The sequence below is a fragment of the Dysidea avara genome, chromosome 5, assembly GCF_963678975.1.
Source record: "Dysidea avara chromosome 5, odDysAvar1.4, whole genome shotgun sequence".
Taxonomy (NCBI): Eukaryota; Metazoa; Porifera; class Demospongiae; order Dictyoceratida; family Dysideidae; genus Dysidea; species Dysidea avara.
The window spans coordinates 19,373,700-19,400,068 of NC_089276.1; the positions used below are offsets into that span (position 1 = coordinate 19,373,700).

Genomic DNA, 26,369 nt, shown 5'->3' on the forward strand with positions numbered 1-26,369 from the left:
TCCGCCCCTGTCAGGGGCAGTTGTGGAGGGGGGCTTTACTTGATCAATATGCTGAGGATTATGATGAAATTTTGTCTTAGCATAATATGATCACTAATAATACAAATACTCATAAATCCACCTTATAAACATCTTTCCAAGGCATTATTAGTGGATTTATGCTAAAGGTTATGCAACAAGGATCTGGATCAGCATTGGAGGTGTATGTAGGAAATTGACTGTGACATTAATTAGAATGTAACAATAATTAGAATAGTCTAAATATAGTGTGATCACGTGTGCCAAGTTGTTGCTGTGTGTGTTGTAGCGTGTCATCATTATCCGTATCAATCATGTTCTACCGAGTCGTTAGCTCCTGGCTTAAACCTTCCGTCGCCATATTGGCATTATATTGTGGTGCTGTGACCAGTTTTGGTTCGCTACTCTCGTCGCTACTATCAACTCTAACCCCAGTCGCAGAAGTCGTAGTACCGTGGCAGTTTATTCTTAACAGTACCCGCCAAGGCAAGCCACTTCAATCATTTGAACTGTTATTGTTGCCATTGTTTTAGCGAACCAATGGAGGAGCAGACTCGTCTAATAGCCTCATGGAGACGATACAAGGGACACGTGACTCGACTCTTCACTAAGATCGATGAACTAATTGACGGAGAATTTGACGATTACACTATCACGTCATTAAACAATTCCATAGAACAACTAACCAGAAAGATGGAGAAGTTGACACATATCGATGAGCAATTATTAAAACTGTATGATGACGCGAGTGAGCTAGAGACAGCTGTGATGGAAGCAGAAGAGTTACATGACGATATAATGGATAAGGTCATTCGAGTACGGAGGTACATTGAATTAAACGCTACAAAACAGCCTGGCAGAGTCTCTCCAACACCAGCTAGTCAGGTACAGTCTAACGGAGACCAAACACAATCAACAAATGTGACTGGGCCTGCGAAAACAGGGCATGTGGACACAAACTACACCCCGTCATGCTACAGGTCATATCTCAGTACTGGAATAGAATATTAGCACTCTGTAACTTGCATCATAAAGCCCATTGAATGTTTACTAAGATCTGAAAATTGCATAGCCATACTATACTATTAACAAAAGTTATGAGTGATGAAAATTTGAAAAAGTAGGCAAAAATCATGTGCCCACATGCCCTATTTTCGCAGGCCCAGTCACAAATAATGTAGCTCAAGCTAGTGATATTCTCTTGTCAACTATGTCCATAACATCAGAAGCTACCTCACATGTACCTACAGCTGCTATCTCACATGTACCTACAGCTGCTACCTCACATGTACCTACAGCTGCTACCTCACATGTACCTACAGCTGCTACCTCAGATGTATCTATAGTTGCTACCTCAGAGATATCTACACCTGCTACTTCCCACTTATCTATGGCTAATTCCCATGTGTCAACAGCTACTACTTACCACTTACCTACAGATGAGTACAATGTTGAAAAAGGGGCTACAATGCCACCCCCTCGAATGACAAGCTTGCTGTACAGTGATGGATCAAGGCCACCCCCATTAATTCCAGCAACCTTCTACACAGTCGCCACACCTAGCATTATCAGTCCTTACAGGCCATTTATGTCTACAGCATTTGCCCCAGGGAATCTCTATGAATCGCCGCTGTCCAGACAAGCTCACAGATTCCCAGCCTCAGTAATCACAACTCATGTGGCTCCACCAATCCAAGACCATCAACAGTTTTCCAACACTCGTCTTCCCAAGCTTACGCTGCCTACGTTCTCAGGAGACCCCTTGAACTGGTTAACATTCTGGGATTCTTTCTACATGACGATTCATGCCAACCCCAACTTGAGTGGGATCCAGAAGTTTTCTTATCTGAAGGTGCAGTTGCAGGGAGATGCTGCTAGGACAATTGCAGGTCTTCCACTCACTGAGGCAAATTATACCAACTCCATTGCATTACTAGAAGACCGCTATGGTCAAAGGCACAAAATAGTGGATGCTCATATGCGAGCCCTCAGAGACATGCCATCCCCATTAAACAGTCTTACTAGTCTTCGAATTTTTTATGACTCTGTGGAAAGCCACATTCGAGGGCTGGCATCATTAGGAAAATCAGAAACATCGTATGGTGAACTACTTGTACCGGTCATCTTAGATAAGCTACCATAGATGTCCAGAGAAATTTTGCACGAGAACATTCAAACGCTCAATGGATTCTTTCTGATCTCATGGCTGCAATTCTTAAGGAAATTAGAGTCCTTGAGTGTGGGCAATACAACCTGCACAAGCAGATTCCTAGATCAAGTGCAGCATTCATTGTTAATTCTAGAGATCACTTCAATAAGAAACAGCGTCAAGATGGCCTCGACAGTAAGCGTAAGCAACAGTGTGTGTTTTGCAAAGGACTTCATCCTACACATAATTGTAATGTTGTCACAGATTATCAGAAACGACTTGACATTGTTAAGGAGAATACACTTTGTTTTAATTGTCTTGCTCGCCACAGGGTATCTCAGTGCCCATCCAAGTTTCGTTGCAGGAAGTGCAAAAAGAAGCACCACACCAGCCTTTGCAACAGTGAAACAACCAACACTTCAGAAGGGACGAGTAATGAGCAGAAGACAGAGGTCACCACACCCACCAGCGGACTCCTAACACCAGCATCACACTGCAAGGCTTCTGAGAACAACACCACAACCTGTTTGCTTAAAACAGCTATTGCTCCAATAATTGCTGGTGGTATCAGGACCCAGGCAAATATACTCTTTGATGAGGGTGCACAATGCTCGTTTATCTTGCTGGCAATGGCCAATGAGCTACAAATTACTCCTGTGTCAACAACAGATGTAGCAGTAGCCTCCTTTGGCACCACAGCTTTGACACAGCAGAAACTTGGAACCACCATGGTGGAGGTAGAAACAGAGTCTGGTGAGCTGATACCCTTATCTGTTCTAATTGTGCCTTCAATTTCAGCTCCCGTTCAGAACTCAATTTCAACCTCTGTCCGCAGTATGCGACATCTTCGAGGCCTCAAATTAGCCCAACCAGTGACATCTGAAGGGAATTTTACTATATCTCTCCTTATTGGCACAGACTATTATTGGAGTTTTGTTCAGGACCACATTGTGAGAGGTCAGGGTCCCATTGCTCAACAATCCAAGCTAGGGTACTTGCTGTCTGGGCCACTACCAAGTGAAATTTCAGAGGAAACATCATCTGCCCTACTACAGATCACTTCAGTGATTACCATTGACGAATCCAAATCACCAGACCTACATAACTTCTGGTCAGTAGAAGCAGTTGGAACAGACGCTAATTCGAAGTCCATGGACTCAGTATTCCTCCAATCATACCAGCAATCTTCTATCACTCAAACCCCTGAAGGCCCATACATCGCAAGATTCCCATGAAAAGTAGATAAACCACATCTTCTCTCCAACTTTGCTATTTGCAAGAAGAGAACTCAAACACTCGTGAACAAGCTCAGGAAAACTCCTCACATCCTACAACTCTATGATGGTATTATTAAAGAACAGGAAGAACGAGGATTCATTGAGAGAGTATATGATGATTCCACACCTGATGTTCATTATTTGCCTCACCATCCGGTGAAGAAGGAGTCAGCCACCACTCCCATTAGAGTTGTGTATGATTGCAGTTGTCATGGTGACAGCAACTCAGCAAGTCTAAATGATTGTCTCATGGTAGGGCCACCATTCTTAAACAACCTATGTGCAATCCTTCTACGTTTTCGTATCCATGCCTTTGCTCTCTCAACCGATATAGAGAAGGCATTTCTCCATGTCAAGCTCCACCCATCTGACAGAAATTTCACTAGGTTTCTATGGCCAGCCAACCTGGAAACTCCAGGCCTGGAGATGTGCACATACCGCTTTGCTGTGGTTCCCTTTAGCTCATCAAGCTCTCCATTTATGCTTGGAGCAGTCCTCAACCTGCACTTGTCCAAGTTTGACACTCCAGTTGCACTAGATATGAGAGAAAATGTTTATGTTGACAACGTTCTATCTGGATGCAACACCGAAGATGAGCTCCTAGTGTACTACACCCAATCCCGAGACATCATGAGTCAAGCCAAGTTTAATCTCAGGTCATGGTCAACAAACAGCCATCAACTCAAGCAAGTTACCATGGAAGACAAAACCAGTGATTCTAGCACAACAGTGGGACTGTTAGGTCTGCGATGGAATACATCAACTGACATTCTTTCTCTTGCAACAAGACAATTTCCACCTGTCAACACCTTTGTTACAAAGCGTGATGTACTGCAGGCGTCATCACAGATTTTCTACCCGCTGGGATGGGTAACACCAGTAACAATTAAGGCCAAAATTCTACTGCAGGAAATCTGGCAAACAAAGCTAACTTGGGATGAACCCCTTCCTACTGTGATCAAGGAGAAGTGGATTGCCATTCTTGCTGATCTACAAGAATTACCACAACTGATGATACCAAGAGCTTACTTCCCATCCAGTCAATCAAATATGCAGATAAGTAACATGTTTGAGTTTGCAGAGCCAGCACTAAGGCATATGGAGCTGTTGTTTACCTTAGTAGAGATAATCATATTTGTCTTGCTATGTCCAAGACCCGTGTGGCTCCTATCAAGGCTACTTCCTTACCAAGATTAGAGCTCATGGCAGCTGTTACTGCTACCAGATTAGCGAAGTTTGTTTATTCGGCAGTTCCTCACATTCAACAAGTACACTTTTGGACAGACAGCCAAATTGTGTTACATTGGATACACAAAGGCACAAATTCCAAACCATTTATTGACCACCGTGTTCGTGAGATTTGTGAAACATTTCCCACTGTTAACTGGTATTTCACACCCTCAGGTGACAACCCAGCCGATCTGCTTACAAGAGGAATATCAACCAACCAAATAAGAGTGTCTCACCTGTGGACACAAGGCCCACACTGGCTGCCCACAAAATCAGATTGGCCCACATGGACACCCACAAGTGTACTCCATCTACAGGCAGATAGGGAAATGTTGAACCTGAAGCTACTCACACAGCAGAGCTTACAACTACAGACAGCCACACAGGTATTTTATCTGTTATTGATGTATCACGATACAGTAGTTTTCATCGCATTCTGGCTGTCACTGCTTATGTTTCCAGATGGCTTCACAATCTACGCAAACAGCAACCCAGTTATCTGGCCCCTTAACAAACATTGAATTGGCTAATGCACGTAGACATCTGGTGAAGGGCATACAGGGTTCAGCTTACCAAGATGAGCTTGCTTACTTACTCAAAAGGCAATCTAAGTGTCCCCCACTAGTCAGACAGTTACGCCTTTTTCTAGATGACAAACAGTTAATTCGTTGCGGAGGACGGATTCACAATGCCTCCACCACAGAGCTGAGTAAATTCCCCTTCCTCCTACCCTCCAATTGCCGGTTAGTGATACAATAGTCATAGACATCCACAACAAACTCCACCATGGAGGTGTGAGCATCACTGTAACAGCTCTACGCCAGGTCTATTGAATACCCTCCATCCGGCAATATGTCAGGAAAGTGTTGAGGCGATGTGTCATTTGCAACAAGTTGATGGGGAAACCCTATAGAGCTCCAGACCCCCCTCCACTGCCTAAGGTACGCGTCGCAGAATCTCCACCGTTTACGGTGACAGGTGTAGACTTTACTGGAGCCCTATATGTCAAGACAGGGGGACAAGAGAGAAAGGTGTACATCTGTCTTTTCACATGTGCTGCCACAAGAGCAGTGCATCTCGAAGTTGTTAGCGACCTTACCGTGGATACTTTCTTGTTAGCCTTTCGAAGATTTTCTTCAAGGAAGTCCCTACCACGCAAGATGATTACTGGAGCCCTATATGTCAAGACAGGGGGACAAGAGAGAAAGGTGTACATCTGTCTTTTCACATGTGCTGCCACAAGAGCAGTGCATCTCGAAGTTGTTAGCGACCTTACCGTGGATACTTTCTTGTTAGCCTTTCGAAGATTTTCTTCAAGGAAGTCCCTACCACGCAAGATGATTTCGGACAGTGCGTCAGCTGGTTGTTTATGAGTGCATCAGCTGGTATCCCAGCTGGTCAGTGTTCACTGATGCCTGGAGCGCATAGCTATCCTGCATACAAAATACACAGTTACAAATATTTAAACATACTTGTAATCTTGTTGTTTACATGTAAAGTGGTCTCTGGCTCTCCTGCAATCACTCCGTGGACATTAACTAATCTTCTCCTTTGCGCAATCTGTAATTAAGCAAGGGTGTGGTACTGGGTGTTATATAGAATTACACGTACAGTCAAGTCATCAGCATGAACAGGTGTACTTAATATATGGTTGTGCCTTCATTCACAGGTGAATCTATCCCTGCTTAGTTAATGTCTCTAGGCCTTGTAGTTTTCGAGGACATTAATTAATTATTCATTTATTATTTATGATGTAATTTTAACCGCATTTCTTATTATTCTTAGTACTTGGTTGTATAGCTATTATTGAATAGTGTGTAAAACTTCTAAAGAGTGTGAGCGCACAACACAAATTACAATCGTGCAACTGCATGGTGAGTACAAATATGTAAAGGTGTGGTGTGTGATTACTTAAAAATACAATTAATACAGTGCATGATTATGTAACGTAGTCTTAAATTAACAGTCAGTGTAAGCAAAAAAGTTGGTTCTGTTATGGAATTTTTCCAAATCTTCCTGTGTCTATACATACAATGAAGTGTATTAGTCTGTTTAAAAGGCTTGATTCATCTATTTGTGTAGTTATTACCGGTACCAGTATACTTAATTCAAGTACACAATTTCCATTGAAAACGCTCTCAGATTCAATCTTGTGTCATTCAAATTTCAACATTTTCCAGTTTCAACATGCATGCAATTGTGAGAGGGTGCATCATGTGTTTGGTTGTCTAAATCTACCCAAACTTTTCCATTAACAAATGCTTCAGAGAGCCATACCTATAATCTAAAGGCAGTATATAAATATCTACAGGCATAAAATTTAATATGCACTTTATGTGGAAATGTCTCCAAACTGCAGTATTTTAGCATCTATTTTTCAAAGTTTTTCTGGGGGGGGGATGCCCCCAGACCCCCTGGTTCCTGCATGCTTCACATGCTGGGAGATGTGCTTTGCACACCTCCACTCCAAGAGATTAGTACTTTGATTTAGCCCCCCTTTTATAAATTCTAAATCCGCCCCTGAAACTAAGATTTTTTTTGTTCATGAAACTTGATCGCGTAATTGTGACACAGGTTGGGTTTTGTGTTATGTATGTTGATTGATTCATGACAAAAAAAAATTGGTGGTATGACTTTATGTTTATCACTTAATAGCAGTGTTTTGAAGCAAGTTTCGTCTACTAAATATCTTGCACTATACATAGATCAACATTTAACTTGGCAAAATCATATTGATTATGTTTTGAAACGAGTAAGAGGAAAGAATCAATTGCCTTAATCCTCCTTCTTTATTTCAGGAAGTTATTATCCACCCCAAAAACACCTTCGCTGTAAAAAAGGTGCGCCCAAGAAACTACAAGTACCTGGAACCCAATGTAAAAAAACAAAAAGAAAACAGCTCAGCTGAAGTGAAAAGTAACTGGTAACTTAAAGAGCTGATATCTGAAGCGGCCAAGAATACAATTACTAAAGTTTAATCCATGCAAGAACACCTTGGCTATAAAACAGGTGTGTACATGAAAGTAACTGGCAACTGAAATGGCTGATATCTGAAGCGGCCAAGAATGAATGGTCATATACAACTAATTCAAAAATTTAACACTGAACTTTTATAATTTTAAAAAAAGGTGGCCAAATTACCAGCCAATTAGAGTTAAAAGAAATTACTTTACGATGCAGCAAGAGTGAATATAGAACACAGCTGAATTATAAAGGTTCAGTGTTAAATTTTTGAATTAGTTGTATATGACCATTCATTCTTGGCCGCTTCAGATATCAGCCATTTCAGTTGCCAGTTACTTTCATGTACACACCTGTTTTATAGTCAAGGTGTTCTTGCATGGATTAAACTTTAGTAATTGTATTCTTGGCCGCTTCAGATATCAGCTCTTTAAGTTACCAGTTACTTTTCACTTCAGCTGAGCTGTTTTCTTTTTGTTTTTTTACATTGGGTTCCAGGTACTTGTAGTTTCTTGGGCGCACCTTTTTTACAGCGAAGGTGTTTTTGGGGTGGATATCACTCATTTTTGTCAGTGATAGACTCTACATTTGGTTTAAAAGGTAATTTTTTTTTTGAAATGAGCAATTAACATTAATGCAGAATATTATCTTGGAGAGTCAGTAAAATCCATACATAATAATGATTGTTTCATAACACCGTAAATTCGGAAGTATGAATTTACGGTGTAGTATGACTGTTCTATTAGAGTAAATCTATCCTTACTGCCTGCATGTGACGAATATATCTCATATCTGTGCATGTTAAATGCTTCAGACACCTAATTAAACTTGCAAGTGACTAATTAGTTTACAGTTGCTACACAGCTATAAATACATTTGTAATTGTTATCACCATAATCATTTATCATGTTATAACCATTTTTTATTATTTTGGTCACAACTTCAGGATTAGAGCAGCAGAGAAAGGAATAGAGGACTCAATCATCAAGACTTGTATATGGGAGATGGAACAGTATTGCGATGGACAATGCTGGTACTAACCCCTCAAGGGTGTTGCAGTACAGTATAGATGCAAGACCAGAGCCTCGATCGTCACCTTTTGACTGTGGTCACAACTTCAGGATTGGAGCAGCAGAGAAAGGAATGGAGGACTCAATCATCAAGACTCGGGGAGATGGAATAGTATTGCCAAGGATAATGCCAGCACTAACCCCTCAAGGTTGCCACAGTGCAGTATCGATACAACCACTCCAACCAGTGCATAAGACCAGTGCCTCGATCATCACCTTTTGACTGAAATTTTTATACTTGATGAAGCAATTAAAACAAAAAAGTTGTAGTACTTATACTTTCCTGAGGGAGCATGCCCCCAGAGTCCCAGACTCTCTTGCCTGTTCAGCAGAATAATAGGATTGAGCCTTACTACCACTTTCACCTTTATTCTTGGCCCGGATGTACATATCGGCAACATAATACAGTAGCTGTAGATAATGCCCCTAGGCAGAGCTATAGGGGTGGGAATTTTTCCCTACTATCACACTATCACAGTAGTTCTTCTCGCAGTTCTTTGCCTGGCCATCATCAACTGCTGTCAAAACATTAGTGTCGTCCCCCAGACCCTTCCTCAAGCATACTTACCACTCAAAAATAACTTAGTTTAGCAGTGCACAAACAATTATTGACAGCATATGTACACTTACCGCATTGTTGAACCATGTATACCACCAGAATCCACCGGATTGACAACTAACACGTGATCTATTTAGGGGAAATCTTGTGGAAAGTCCCTAATTACCTTAAGCGGACACTCGTGATACGTGGTTTTAAATTGAATGGTTTAAGAATGTAACTAGATGGTGAGGCGTACTTTAGTCGGCTCGACTTTACTGAGAAACTCGAGCCCCTCGTGAGAAACTACATCGCTTGCACAATGCTTGAAAAGTAAGAGTCAAGAATACTGAGGGACTCTATGATATATGCCGGTCTTGAATGCTAACGAAACGAGGAGTGAAGTTTGTGCAACGTGTCACATCGCCACACACTGATTCACCGTGTTTGTGCGATAGGGTTTTTGGACCTGTCCACCAGATGTTGAAAGGAAATTCATTCCACCACATGTTGAAAGGAAATTTATTCCAACTTGTGAAGTTATTGGTATACTCATTGTTGGGGTCCATGGGGACATCGATGATCATTTACCAGTCAGCTGTAAGTAATGTCACAACAGAAGGAAAGGAACCATTTCCATACAATTGTACGGAGGGAGAAGTAAATGATGACACAACCCTCCGTACCACTGAGCAATGCAGACGTAGTACAATAAGTGCAACTGTGATTAATTGTCAGAGCATAAAGTCAAAAAAGGCATCCTTTAATAGTTTTATTGATACCTATGCCCCTAATATAGTTTTTGGAACAGAATCTTGGCTATCCCCCTCTTTGTATTCTAGTGAAATTTTCCCACATAATTATAATATATATAGAAAGGACAGGGATGATGGGTTTGGTGGCGTTTTCTTGGCATGTGGTGATGGGTATGTTAGCAGAGAAATTCCAACCAACTTTCAGTGTGAAATAGTGGCTGCTATTGTTGAGTTGACTGGTTCAACCAACGTAGTACTGTGTGCAGTATATAGACCACCAAATAGTACCCTTGAATATTTACAAACATTATGCAAGGACTTGGAACATTTGATGCAGCAGTATAGTGATGTACCTATGTGGATAGGTGGTGATCTGAATTTGCCTAATATTGACTGGGAAAATAATGTAGCAAAGCATGGTTCATACCCCGTTTCCTTCTGTGACACATTTTTAGAGCTTATAAATGATTACGGCTTCACACAGACTGTAAAGTTTGCAACTAGAGGAAATAATATTTTGGATATTTTTTGTACAAATAGACCTTCCCTTCTTAGTGGATGTTACCCTATTCCCGGAATTGGTGACCATGAAGCGGTTCTTATTAAATCCTTGACCTCTGCTCAGACAGGTCCTCCAGTTAAACGTAACATATATCAGTGGTCAAGAGTGGACATGTCACAACTCCATCAGATGACAGAGAATTTATGCTCCATTTTTCTTACTGATTATTATTCTCCATCTACTCCAATCAATAGTTTATGGGAAGAGTTTAAGAATGTATGTCATAAGTGCCTTAGCACAATTCCAACTAAACAAATAACATCTAGTGCCAAGAAACCGTGGATTAATCGTCATATCAGATCTTTATCTCATCGTAAACATCGATTGTACAAACGTGCTCGCCAATCTGGTTTGTCATTAGATTGGTTACAGTATAACCTAATTAAAAAGGAGTCACAACAGCAATGTCGAAGAGCATATAATAATTATATTTATAATCTGGCCGGACAGGGAAGATCAGTTTCAAAGAAATTGTGGTCGTTTATCAAATCACAAAGGAATGATCACTGTGGTGTGGCAACTCTACAGGATGATGGAATTGTTTTTAGTGACCCACAAGGCAAGGCAGATTTAATCAATGAGGCTTTTACCACGGTCTTCACAAGTGAGGACACATCAACGGTGCCTGTTCTAGATGGCACACCATACCCAGAAATGCCTCCCATAGACATCAGTACAGAGGGCATTATTCATCTTTTAGAGAATCTTGATACATCTAAAGCTCCTGGCCCTGATAAGGTTCCAACTAGACTTCTAAAGGAACTTGCTTCTGAGTTTGGACCCATCTTATCTGTGATTTACAAGGCATCATTGGAACAAGGTCAATTACCTCATGATTGGAAGAATGCAAATGTGGTTCCAATATATAAGAAAGACGATAGGTCTTGCCCATTGAATTATCGGCCGGTTTCCCTAACATGCATATGCTGTAAAGTGTTCGAGCATATTATTAGTTCTAACATTTATAAACACCTGGAGGATAATAATATCTTATGCAATAATCAGAGTGGTTTTAGAAAGGGTCACTCTTGTGAAACCCAACTTCTATCAACTGTGGATGACTTTCTACAAAATCTGAATTCAGGCTTGCAAACTGATGTGCTGTTACTAGATTTTAAGAAAGCGTTCGATAAAGTTCCACACCAACGTCTGTGTCATAAGTTATCACATTATGGGATTCGTAACAATACCCTCAATTGGATTCAGAATTTTCTGACAAATAGAACTCAACAAGTGATTATAAATGGATATAGCAGTAGCCCTAGTAATGTGATATCTGGAGTCCCTCAGGGGACGGTCTTAGGGCCATTATTATTCCTCTGCTATATCAACTATCTACCCGGTAATGTTAAATCATCTGTTAGGCTTTATGCTGATGACGTGTTACTCTATCGAGCAATACATTCTGCTGCAGATCATGATATTTTACAACAAGACCTGCATTCACTAACACAATGGGCAAAAACATGGCAAATGACGTTTAATTTATCCAAATGTGAGCTACTGCGCATTACAAACAAACAAAACCCCTCAAGGTATTGTTATCATATGGATGGTGAGGAGGTGAGATCAGTGCCTAATGCAAAGTATTTGGGAGTTATTCTGGATGAGCATTTAACATTTAATGAACATAATTAAGAAAATTGTTAATAAAGCAAACCAAGTTAGGGGTTTTTTACAAAGAAACATTAGTTCTTGCCCAGCTAGGGTGAAAGAAGCCTGTTATATATCTATGGTGAGACCAGTTGTTGAATATTCTAGTGTTGTGTGGTCACCTTTTACAAATAAAAACATAAACTTAGTTGAGTCGGTGCAGCGTAGAGCCGCAAGATTTGTGACTGGTGATTATGGTTTTATGTCTAGTGTCACAGGGATGTTAAACTCACTTGGATGGACATCTTTGGAGTGTAGGCGAGAAATCTCACGGGTTATCATGCTTTTTAAAATATTACATAATGAAACATCCATTTCCAGTTACCACCTTCCTATGCCAATAACCACATGTACAAGAGGGCACTCTTACAGATTCAGACAGGTATCAGCCCACTTAAACATTTATTTGCACTCTTTTTTCCCTGCCACTATCAAAATATGGAACAGCCTCCCAGCTACTGCAATTGAAGCAACCAATGTAGATGACTTTCAGAAAAGGATTGTAGACTATTTTTGTATTAATCCAGCTATATAGTCTAAAATGTTTTACATTTTGTTTTCTTGCATGTACCTGTGCTTTATACTCCCTAATGGAGGTCTGCACAGTATTAATAATAAATAAATAAATAAATAAAATAAATAAACCCCTATGGTATACTGATTTTCCTGGTCAATTTATGTACACTCAACCACAGATCGAAATGTAGAACTTTGGTTGCAGGTGGAAAATAAACACCTTTTTACTCAGTTACAAGAGATTCACCCAGCTGGGATAAAATGTTGAAGTGAATGTCATTAGTACCTACTTGTTCATCAGGTATTGGACAATTCCAAGTGTCCAGATTATGCAGTTGTCCTCTTGTTCAAGTTTACACGTTTAGGCAAGTTCCACAACATCCTATAATCTATTACTATGTCAGTGTGGAATAATGCTTATAATAATATTTTTCATATTCCAGGCTTTAGGTGTATTGTATTTAACACCTGCTTGTTGGTTTTTGCAGGCCATCTGGTCATACTGGTTTATCCACTAGCAGTTGAATGTGATCATGGTACATATGTAAGTTGAGACCATGCAGGAACAAAGATACAGGTGTCATGAATTTCAGGTCAGTTAATGTTCAGAGGAATTGTATTATTGCAATTGTTCTTTTTGTAGTTATCAATTATCAGTGACCAGTTTGTGATAGCGTACTTTTGTTTGACCAATGACCTAATGTTCTGGTTTACATGCTTACCCAACAGTTATGTTACTCACTTAACCTGCATATGGGATATATATATTTTTTAGTTCATTTTGATTATCCATCCTTTATTGGTACAGCCTGGCACATTGATTTTTTGCACATTCTCTTTTTAATTCAGTGCCTGCTGGATTGTTTCGTCAGATATCGAAACAGGTGTCTTTGGTGTTGCGACCGATGTTCCAGGTCAGTTTGAATGTGTGTTTAATTTAAGGTTGACTTCAGTGCCTGCTTATTCTTTTACAGGTCTCGGTATCGAGTGTCATGAATTTCAGGTCAGTTGACGTACAGAAGAATTGTATTATTGCAATTGTTGTTTTTGTAGTTATCAATTATCACTGTATACTAGTGATGTGAATTTGCAGGTCAGTCTACTCAGATGTATCGGGTATAGTGTTGATGGGTTCAAACAAATATCCAGTGTAGACTGTAGTGGCATCAAGGGTGTTAATTTCTAGGTCAGTTTACATGTTGTGATGTTAGTGATTTTTTCCTAGTACCCAGATGTTAAGTGTATTGTATTTAATGCCTAGCTACCTGTTATGTTTTTAAATTATGGTATATCAGTGTAGACGGTACAACAGTAAGCCTTCTGTGTTGTAGTAACTATTTGTTTCATAATTATGCTGTTGTCCTGGAATGGCACAATTTTTTGGGCAACCAGTGTGAAGTCCAGTGGTACAAACATTGTATTATGACAAAGTTGTGATAGCGTACTTTTGTTTGACTAATGTCCTAATGTTCAGGTTTGACATGCTTACCCAACAGTTATGTTATTCATTCACTTAGCCTGGGATATAATTTTTGTTCATTTTGATTATCCATGCTATTATTGATACAGCCCGGCATATTGATTTTTTATACATTCTCTTTTAATTCAGTGCCTGCTGGATTGTGTCATCAGATATCGAAACAAGTGTTTTTGGTGTTGTGACCAATGTTCCAGGTCAGTTGCATGAGTGTTTAATTTAAGGTTAACTTCAGTGCCTGCTTATTCTTTTACAGGTCTCAGTATCGTCATGCTGACATACAAGAAATCATCACTATTGTTGGAACTATTTTTAGTCAAGTCTTGATGTGATGTTGATTAACGTTGTTATACATTGTTGTATGTTTACCATATGGCAAGAAATTTTCATGGCCATCATGAAATTTGAATATTGTGTAAGTTGTGTGGAACAACCCCAACTCATACATGGTCACTGGCAAACCACGAACCACATTCGAGCCACAACACCACCAACCACATTCGAGCAATCCATTACAAAATTTTGTTGCACCATTTGTGTGTGCATAATACTTAATGAAAGCCACAGCACAAGCTACATGGTAAACACTACATAGAGGTGGTAACCCCTAAAGGCTTGTTACCTTTTGTATTCAGGCCTTTGTGGTTAATCTATTAAAAATTACATGTAAATAGAGAATTGAAGAGTATGCTTAAAGCACCTTCGCTAGTGATTTTGTTCTTCACACCATAAGACAACTGGCGATTTATAAATGCTCGATTGGGGTGTGGCACTAAATGGAATTTAAAAGATTTCTGAATAAAACGCCATCCCTAGGGAACTTACGGTTCAGCACGTTGTCGCAACTTGTTTATCAGGCATTAGAGTTTGTGTCCACGTCGTGCCTTTAAAAGTTATTGTAGGGATTAGAGGTTTGATTGAAGAAAATACGCGTATAGGCAAACCAGGATTGGATAATGTCAGTGCTAGATGGACTATACTAACACGACTATGTTGACTGGTATAACGTGACAGTAGTTGTAACATAAGGTAGAGAAATAAAGTGAAATACGCCTATTTTTTATTTTGCAATGGTTACTTTTTTATTTTAGCGAGGTCGCAAGAAAACTATGATGATGACTCCTAAAGACTTTTTTATCACGTAATGCAATACAAATCTATTGAAAGATGTTGCATAATCTAGGACTAATATTGCAAAACCGGCCCTACACGTAAATAACTCACAGTAGTGGCCGCGCGTCTTTTAATTGGGCGTGCGCTTTGTAGTTTCTTGGCCGCGCGACTCACTACCGTGAGTCTTGATATCTCTTGCCAATTCTGGCCTATTGTGATGTTGTGTGGACACCCACTAATGCTAAACAGACTTAACGTCTTGAAAGATTTCATTCTAAGTATATTTCTTCATGTACTGATTCATCTATCTTAAGATATTCTCTAACTGAACGACGAAAATTTCATACTACTATACAAATTTATAAAATATTACATAAGTCAGCTCCAGTGTATCTCCATAATATGTTTGCATGGTATCATTGTCACAAGACGCGCAAACAGAAATGTACATTGTTTGTTTGTTCCACAGACACACACTAATCATGGAAAACGCAGTTTCTACTATCATGGAACTACATTGTGGAATGCTTTTCCAGTAGCCCTATATGACCCAACAACATTTACTATATTTTGAAATAATTATTTAAGAATATTTTAGTGATATTAGTTTGTACATGTATTAGTTGTAACACTGGAAGGGGTACATTGCCTGATATGTACGCACGATGCCCGAGGGTGAGTGCGTACGCACGATACCCAAGGGTGAGTGCATATGCACTCGACCTCAAGCATCGTGCATTGTACATCGGGCATCGTAGGCTTAAAACTACTTTTAAAAAGTACCTTCAAACTATTAGTTGCAACACTGTAAGTCGTGCATTGTCCTGATATGTACGCGCGATGCCCGAGGGCGAGTGCGTACGCATGATACCTGAGGGCAAGTGTGTATGCACGATGCCCGAGGGCGAGTGTGTACATATCAGAACAATGCATGACTTACAGTGTTGCAACTAATATGTTACACTTCACAGTAGCTTTTTAAACGTGTGAAGGTACTTTTTAAAGTAGGTTTAAGCCTTTGAGGTTACTTTTAAGCTGCTAAATTCATTTTTTAAGTTAAATGCCTCTGATGTGGTTGAGGGTACGTGGCTTGGCATTTGTCCAGGATCCTTTGAGGTGGTTGAATGTATCATTATGGTTACTATATCAAAGTTTCATATTAGCTCTTACTACAAGTACATGAAAAAATTTGGAATTTTCAACTAGAGTAGGGACAATAGCACATTGATAAAAAGTACTGAAACAAGTTGGAGTAGTGCATGACATTAAATCACAGTAAAACAATAAGAAGTGCTCAAGATACCATAACGGAAATGCACAGTAGGGATACAACACTTCTTATTGTTTACTGTGATTTAATATCATGCACTACTCCAACTTGTTTCAGTACTTTTTATTGATGTGCTATGGTCCCTACTCTAGTTGAAATTCCAATTTTTTTCGTGTACTTGTTTGTTAATTTTTTTTGTAAATAATTTTATTATGACTGTTGAACCCATGCATACCGCATCTGAAATGGTGTCGCGCACCCCAGCTATATATATCAATTATCGTCTGAAAAGTGAAGTATCCATTACGCTTGGTTGTCAGCTATGTTCAACCCATTACACAGCAATACGATCAAGAATTTTTCCGGAAGCACCTACGTATACCAAAAGAAATGGTGCCATGCCCCAATTTTATTAATTATTGTGAAGTACTTCGCTGTTGGCTATGTTCAACCCGTTACATAGTATTACGATCAAGAATTTTTCCGGAAGCACCTACGCATACCAAAAGAAATGGTGCCATGCCCCAATTTTATTAATTATTGTGAAGTATTCATTACGCTTCGCTGTTGGCTATGTTCAACCCGTTACACAGCAATACGAATCAAGAACTGTTTGAAAAGCACCTCTGCAATCAAAATAGCCACTATGAAAAATACGGACGATTTCCATTTTGAAGGGAAGCCATTACATGCTTGCACCAAATCGACACCTTTCCCTGTCAGCAAAGATGAATGGGACACAAAGGAGGACACTGGTAAGTCCCATTGTATGTACTGCGGTATGCCAAAAGGCACCTGTCGGGCTGAAGCAACATTGAACAGTGAAAAAATCAAGCCCATAGCCTTAGCCGTTATTGAGTTATGCTTGTCTGAAGGTATCAGTCAGTCAGTCAGTCATTTAGTCAGTCAGTAGAAAATTCCGTCAAATAAAAAAAAAATTTAATTCCGTAGCAACTTGTTGAAAGCATTTTGGGTCAATCTGAAAGCTTGGTTTTACTTCACCAATGCTGCCTCATCATTGTCAGGGAATATTGAGGGTGGTTTTTGGATGATGTTATTTCGTGGGCCACGCCTACTCCTTTGTGGTGCCTACTATACAGTTACTACTGTACTGTATGATAACACTAGTACTTACTATGTAAGGTTCCAAAATGTATAAGAAACTTTATCACCAAGAGATAGTTTTGATTGTGGGATTCAGTTGGTCTCAACTGAGAGCCACAAGAGGCTAAATTGTAAGCCACAGGAGATCACTGAATCCCACAATTTAAAGTGCATCTTGCTCATGTAGGTTTTATATACTTTTTACTACAGTATTCAATAGTAAGAAGCATTAAAACTGTACAGTTTGTGGAATGCAGTAACGAGTTATCAGCACACTTAGCAGTGCAACATCCAGTTGCAGTGCCACATCATATTTGTAGCATAAATAATTCCTTTGATCTGAGGTGTGAAAGTGTTACATAAATAATTACTGTACATGTGTGTGTTTATGATGTACATTGTGTGCAGGAAGTAGCTGAAGAACTGCTTCGGCTGATACTGCCTCCCTGTTGAAATAACAATTTCAAAAAATCTCCATGGTCTTTATTTATCTTGATCCCTTTCAACCCACAAAAATGTACTCCTACAATGGTTACTCCATCTACACAGTGATTTTCGGTTCATTTATTCAAGGGGTTTACCTTGTGGATGTGACAAAGCTTGATCTTATTTTATGTGAATAATCAGTCATAACTCCGTGTATGTTCGTCGGATTCCTATCAAAGTTGGTACTGAGATTCACTTTAATGAGCCCTTTAGGCCAACAGTTGTAAATTCTTTGTTTCCTGTCCTAGTCAGACAAAAAACACCATGCGGGCAGGTGGCAACTATTTATAAATCTATTATTTAATATCAAGGATATTAAAGGGAGCCCGTTAACTCCTAATAGCTTTTTTTCTCTCAGATTCAGGAGAGCTAGATTCAAGGTTAGTTGTGATTTGAAAGATTTTACTGGGATTCAACAAGATTCAAACCTCTAGAATGTTAGATTTGAAGTGTTTCAGACCCCTCATGTTTCCTGCACGGCCAGAAAGGCATTTGTCATGCTCGTGGTGCCACATGCTATATAGCACTAGCCTGACTCTATATATACCATCAATTTTAACAGTGCAAATTTTCCGAATGTTTCACACACATTAATAGAGAATGGGACTTGTATTCATTAATGTATCTCAAGTTGCACCAAGGCTGCTTGAAGAGATCCACTGCTAGTATTCAGAGCCATGCACTAAATAACATAATATCACATACACCATGACACTATAGTCTTTATCCCATACAATGACATGACCACTCAACTCTCTGCCAGTGGTAATGTTTAGGTCACGTGACTATCAAATTCAACAATAAATTTGCATGTGGCTTCAAATTACCATGTGGGCGGGTGACAGGAAACAAGGAATCTACAATTGGTGGTCTTCAGTGTGCCAAATTTCAGCTTGATTGGAGCACGTGTTTGTAACTTATAGCAAATTTTGCAAAGTGTGCGAAAAGAAGTAGAAAAAAACAACAAAGGAAAAAAAACTGAAACTTTGGCTGCTCATATCTCGGAAATGGCTGGGGAGAGTTTTTCAAATTTTGTATGTAGACTCCCCTACCTGGCAGATACATCTGTAGCAAATTTGTTCTGATAAGAGATCATGGAGCTACATATGTGTGAAAATCACGTCCCCTGTCTTCCTGTCTATATACAGGTACTCATGGTGTTGCATGCTAGCTTTTTGGGCCACAAGATGCACTACTGTGTGCCTTAATTTGGTGTTCTATCCACTGAAGCCCTACATCAAATTACAAAAAGTAGTAATTAAATCCTGGGAAGGGAAGGTAAACCTCAGTAGGTCAGAATCCTTACTATGAATACAAAGGAGAAGTTGATTTACGCATTCAATTGGATCAAAGGAAATGTGAAGCCATAGTATATCCTAAAACACAAAGTACAGCAAAATTATAACCAACTTGAAGGCATGTTATAACAAGTATTCTCTATTTCAGCAATTGTCACATTGAGTGATATTGTTTGTAAGTGGTGTGTTTCAAAGTGTGGGATAGAAACCAGTTAAATCAAACTTACACTGTAGGATATCTTTGTTATTAAAGGCTTTGCCTTGGCCTTGGGTTGATAACAATGATATCCTACTCGTGGTGGGGTTTAACTATAACTTATCATTGTCACCCACTGATAAGTATAGAGATACTGTATATCATATAGTTATATACCTGGAAAATGCTCTGGAATGTTAAATCCACCAGGATGACCATACGATGGTGCACTGTTGGAGCCATACACCACAACTGCCATTGAAGCTGAAGCAGCAGTATTTATATGAGCAACTTTAACTGCACCTTTTGATACGGATATGTAAGTACCATATGCCTCAATTTTACTGTTATATCTAATTGCTGTCCATGTCTTTGACTTCAGTGAATTGTTTACTCCATTTGCCATTAAGTAGATCATATCAGGTTGATAATACTCTGCTAACACAACAATGCTAATGTAGTTAGTATAGCTTGATGATTGAACAGTGGAAAGATTAATTTCATTGCTGTAATGAACAGTGGCTGGTACCAAGGTTAACATTGGATCATTACTTGTATAACGTGTATAACTTGACCACCCATTTGAATAAGAGGTAGTGTGTCCATGACTAATCTGAGCCACCAGCACTTCCTTATTTGAATGAACAGCACAGTATCCTTGCTTTCTAACTGCAATAAATTTACCTGCATTAATGGAATAGGATGTCCGTACATTGTTACAGTACATATAGACACTGGTGGAGTCATATGCTGCCAGTACTTTAATAGTGTAATAAGTTGAAATAGTAAATTGCACAGTATAATACACTTTACCCCAATACATGGTTGCAGGGATCTGCTCCACAAGTTGTTCACAATAACTATAACCAGATGGTATGTATCCACATTCATGACCACTAAACATGGATAGTGGTTTTGTTGCAGCAACTCTGGTCCCAGTCAAGTCACTTGATGATCCAATGTACACTGTTTGTAGCCTGTTAATAACAAATGAGCGTTGTCTGCCAGGAGTGAGATAACTACGAGCAAAACCTGTTTTGACATAAACAGATTGTGTGACTGTTAAATCTATCACAGTGTTGTCCTCTGTGCCAACAATAAGTACTACACTATCATAACTAGTAGAAGGCATAGAAACCCCATAGTACACATATTCTGTAAAGTTACACAACTTCATATTAGATAGAACAAGAAAAGAATCACCATTGCGAGAATTCATATTCTGGCCAATAGCAATTATATCACTACTGTTGGTTCTTAGGTAAATTCCCTTATTCTGATCATTGTATGAACTACAAAGAACACTTGTAGGAAGATTAACAATTGCTGAACCAGAAGATGTAATAGTTCCACTGTAGGAATATCCCACTCCAGGAGCTTCAATTGAATAGAACACATCCAACTCTTTGGTATTCGTTAAATAAAGAGATGGTGATCCCCCATTTTTATTCTGAAAGAATCCCAAGTAGTAAGAGCTTCCTGAAATAGAAACATCTATTATTGTGCTGAAATATTTCATTTTTTTGGCTGCCACCACTTAATTTTGCAACTTAGCTATTTTAAAGCCATACCATTTTTTCAGACACCACTTCTTACTTTTTACATTTGCAAACTACTGATAACAGTACAGCAAGTACTGGGAGTGACTCTATCTTTATTTTCAGAGTGATACAAAAACCAATTTGTTGTTTCACTGTGACATAGTGACCTATGTACTTGTTAAATCATGCACAACAAAGCAAAAATACTACTTATACTAACTCCGTCTTTAGTCAGCATTGAACAACTAATTCAAAAACTCCCTTTACCAAGGTAAAATGGACCACAATTCTATAAATGATTGCAATGCTATTCAATACTAGGGCCTGTGATCTATTTTTGTTTGAGTCTACATAAGTAAACATTTTGGACTAGTAGTTCCAACGCAAAAGCATAGACGGAATAATATAGGCAGTACGTGTTTGTATGTGAATTATGCTTTGCAAAAAGCAAAGCATGTGCACACACCTAGCAACAATGGACTATTGTTTTATAATTAGGAAGTGATGTACATTTGATTACCTAGGTTACATCCTTTTGCGCCATAGATATAAGGCAGCCTTACAAGGTAAAAGTAACTTTATTGCTGTATTAGGACATTGTGGTTTTTGCAAGTCTAAGTTAGGCCACTTCAACTAAATCTTCTGTTTCTTGGGCGAAATTTAGCCAAATAAAGGTCGATAGGTCGGTAAAATAAAAATAAAATTAGGCTATTTGCTAGCTGAAGAGTGATATTGCGAGTCAAATGGTGGCTAAGCCGGCTACATTACGTTACTATATCACTTGAGAGTAGACAGCTATATGTTGAGATGTTTAGTGTTACTTACTATTTGAGAGCTTAAAGATAAATTTGCAACTCTTTTGTGGCGTTATCACTCTTTGCAAGGTGATCACGTGATTAACATAATTATTTTATGCTGAAAAATATAGGGTCGGTCGGGCCCGAGAAACAAAAGATTTAGTTGAAGTGGCCTTAGGTAGTTTGGTTTTGTAGTATAAATAGAGAGCATGTTTTGCAGTGTATATGAGTGGTACAGGTATTTGAGCCTATTTAATGTGCTTCTAACTTTGGAAGAGGTAAGTCTGCTTAGGGCCTTGATGCTTAGATTTGTGACATTTACACTTGTTTAGTTTTAACACTGTGTCAACTACATATAGGAGAATGTGACTGTTCTATTAGAGCATTGTAATAGTGCATTGGTTATTATAAGTTTGGTTTCATATTATTCTGGTAATCTCACCTCAAGCTTAGCCAAAACCTAACATTCATACATTTAGTGTGTTTGACAATCTAGTGGAACACAGGGAAAACACAAAACACAGCAGCTTTATCACAAATGCATTATCCAATTGATTGTTTAGATCTTCATATACGTAGGTACATGCAGCATTATAATCGATACATTATGTCTCTTTCTAATAAACAGAAATTTCTAATCAAATTTTTGATCATAAAAATAACTGAATGGAAATTTTATAGATACATCTGATTCTAACCTAGCAATGATAACTAATGGTTACTGCTAGAAAAAAGAACATAATGTAGCACATAAGAACAAAATATAGACGTTTTAATCCATTTGTAGCAGGGACTAAAAAACGGGGTTAATTGTGGCCAAAAGCTAGTTGTAAATGACTTTTGGCTAGTTGTAAATGCTAGTTGTAAAACTTAGACAAAAATAGCCAGCTGCACCACAGAAAAGTATACACTCTAATACTTATATTATGTTGTACATCTAACTCTTTTAAAATTTACTACAGGGATTTGACTAAAAGTACCTCAAGCTCCGATCTTGAGATACCTTTTAAAACATTTTCCATTTTGCAGCGTACTTTTTGATTAAAAATTTCCTTACAATCCAACTAGTTTTAATTTTCTAACTATAAAAAAATTTAAAGCCAATAAAACAAGGTTTGCATGTACGTACATAATTATATTTATACAAATTTTCCCTTCAATTTGCTACATCTATTTTTAAACCAGGCACATGCCCACAGCCAGCTACAAGACTAGCTTTGGGCACATGCCTGGTTTATTGAAATTGCTTTTCAAAAAACGTGTGTGTGTTTGAATGTATGTCTTTCCGCATCCACGTGAGCAAAGTGGCTTTTATTTGTTTTTATTTTATATTGAAAAGACAGCAATGTGCTGATATACTGTGCAACCAATAATATAAATTGACTAAAGTTGTATTCAGCTATGCATGTTGAAGTTCATCATAACTACAAAGTGGCAGATCATACTATTCTTTAACAGTTCTGTAGCAACAACATTGTTGGTAGTGTGAGGTGTTTGTTGTTGGTAATATGGAATGTAATTGGTGGAATTGTCTGGTGGTAGAGGTCTGTGGTAAAAATACTTTGGCATTTGCATGGCTTGATGCATGGTGAACAATTCTAAATAAGAGTATCAATCTGTTAACTTTCCGTCTTTCTTTAAGTGTAGACCAATTATAAGATCTTTCAAAATCAACGTAACCAAGAGCTCATAGTATACCTAAATATATATATTATGAACTCTTGATGTAACATTGTTATGAAAATCATAGTTAGAAAAGACCCATCTTGCTGCTCGTCTCTGCACAATTTCAATTTTGTAAATCAATGACTTATGGCTTAAACTTGTTAATGGCTTATGCTAAAAGCAGCCTGTATGTGAGAAATGAAGGCTGCAAAGAGCCAGTGTATAGCAGAGGGCTAAGCAAAAAAATTGTTTACCTTTTCATAAAACACCAAACTTGGTACAATATTTGCTTGATTCATACTAGACATGGTGTCATTAAATTACCCTCATGCTCAAAGAAACTGACAAATAAAACAAATAGAAAATGTATTGGGGAAGCCATAAAAGTGCCCATAGCAAAGTTCTGGAATTTTGACATCTGCATAGCTAACCAAGGGAGGTGTCAAACGAGGTCATTAGCTTGCAATGTTAAGAAGTACAGAGGGTCATGGTATATGGAGCCATAGATATGCAGTGTGTTATTTCTATTACATTGTGCCTGCACGTTTTGCACTGAAATATTGCCTCCATTAGAAGTGTTTAAAACAGTTTATTTTACCATATTTTGAAAGATTTTCTGATTGCAACTGTAAATTTGAAATAGATTCATGCTATTTAAGCAAAGATGAAGATTTTGAATGCACTTGTATGATTTCCTGACCTAGTAGAAATGGGCTTAGAACCTAGTTTACATACCTTAAGGAAATGATTTTGACTATTGATGTGGCACCGTATCTCAAATGATTTAGTATGCCTTACTCAACTTCCACAGAAAATTTGGTGCTTATATCACAAAGTGAATGATTTCATCAAAATTTGTTGCTTAGCTGCTCTACTAATAAACCTTCCCGGTAGGTAAGCTTTCACTATAGTTAGCCAGTTTATTCATGCCACCTTGTAAAACCGGTGAAACGAGTTCCTGAATACGTTATGAATGGCTTTCACAACAGGCTACTGTATATGGGAGTAAAACAACTGAAAAATAGCGTATCTGGCTTTGTAGGCTACCAGAAATAATGAATTTCTTTGAAGAGAAAGGGGGTGTATATCTCGTACTTATGCAAATGGTGAAAATGAAGGGCATGCAGCCTCGAGGTTTTCTCTAAACAATTCGCATGAGAAATTAGTCAACTATGCTGGTCACAGAGGTTCACATTTAGCTAGTTCCTCAAGCTAGTTGCTTTATTTCCAAGGCCCTTCTCTAGTACAAGATTTCAAACTTCAAATTTTTTTGGCAAGATTTCAGAGCAAGAAAGCATAGTATTCGGGGTATTGGGAGCCACATGGTGTTTAGTATCCAAATTTGCATGCAGATTTTCCCACAATACAAGATTTCAGATTTGAAATCTTTAATGTGATTTTGAAAAATTGCATACACTTCAGTAGTTGAATCACAAAAGGTGATTGTCCATATATATACGTTTGTTGGCAATATCCACACTTTTAATACTAGTATAGCTACCTAGATATGAGGTATTTCTGTAATTCTTTTGTTAAAGTACTTTGATGAAAGGGTGTTTTCACACTGCTGCCCAGGTATTTAAAGTTCTTTACAAACTTTGTGCAGCAATGATTTAGCTAGGACTGCACTCATGTTAAAAGAAAAACTGTTTTCAGCAGTGTCCTACAATTCAAAACATACATATTAGTTAGCTGGCTATAGAACAAACAAAACTAGCAACTAAAAGGAAACAAAAAGTAAAGGAGTGCAATAATAATAAAAAACCAAAATCATGCATATTACAATGTAATTTATGCAAGTGCTTAATAGAAGCTTTACCAAGACAAATGATCAAGACCAATTAATATATTATAGGGGGTAAACTGTACTGTTCCATGACAATAAAAACCATCTTCCCAATAGAACAGTTGATTTGTGGGAAAAACAAATGATGCTTGTTCCATAGATAGTAGCCCTCTACTATATTTATGGCTTGTTCTGCATAGATGAAACCAATCTCTCAAATAATTATCATATAGCTACCATCAAGTTTACCTTTGGCGTAGTTAATAGAGAGGAATCCCAGCAGCAGAATTGCTGTGAAAATCATCGTTTATAACAGCCACGCAGACAAGAAATGTCCGACGGTAGCTACTCTGGTTGCAACGCTCAAAAAAATAAATGAGTGAACTACGTATCATACATGCCACAAAGGAAAACGAAACGAAACGGACTATGATTAGTGCGTCGCCGTTCGATTGATGATGCTATAATTTTAATTTAATAATAAGTTAATAAATGAATGTAAGTTAGGAGAATTCACTGTTTCTTCAGATAGTACAAGCATCCCATGATTATGAAAAACTCGGCCATTGTGAGTCTTGTGAAAAGAGTTTAAGGCTTTAAGCTACTCCTCTGTACAAATCAATATAGCTAGAGCATCTGCTCTATTGAGATGCCAAGGAAGCTAATAGCTTATAATTAGCTATACAGAATAGCTATTGGTTTACTTTAGCATTATAATACTGTCAGGAAAGCCTTCCCTCACAGTCATATAGCTTACTGCAAATAATGGTCATGAATCTTTCTGTCTGCATGCAGGCAGAGAACTGTGTTGCAAGCATACACATTAGCTAGTAGCTGAAAAGAACCTCATACAGGTATTGTGTTGTCTTTTATAGCTATGTGTACACATAAGTCTGGATATCTATCC

General features: G+C 38.4%; 1 protein-coding gene across 1 annotated transcript in view; it reads right to left on the reverse strand.

Moving 5' to 3' along the window:
* The window catches only part of LOC136255803 (hemicentin-1-like), a 51,775-nt gene extending 25,922 nt beyond the window's left edge, over positions 1 to 25,853 (reverse strand). Inside the window, exons 1-2 of the mRNA XM_066048699.1 lie at positions 25,712 to 25,853; positions 19,851 to 21,152 (exon numbers count right to left, since the gene is read on the reverse strand). Of these exons, the coding sequence (XP_065904771.1) occupies positions 19,851 to 21,152; positions 25,712 to 25,766 (1,357 nt within the window). The 5' untranslated portion in view covers positions 25,767 to 25,853. The remainder of the gene's footprint in view (positions 1 to 19,850; positions 21,153 to 25,711) is intronic.
* Positions 25,854 to 26,369: the final 516 nt, after the last annotated feature.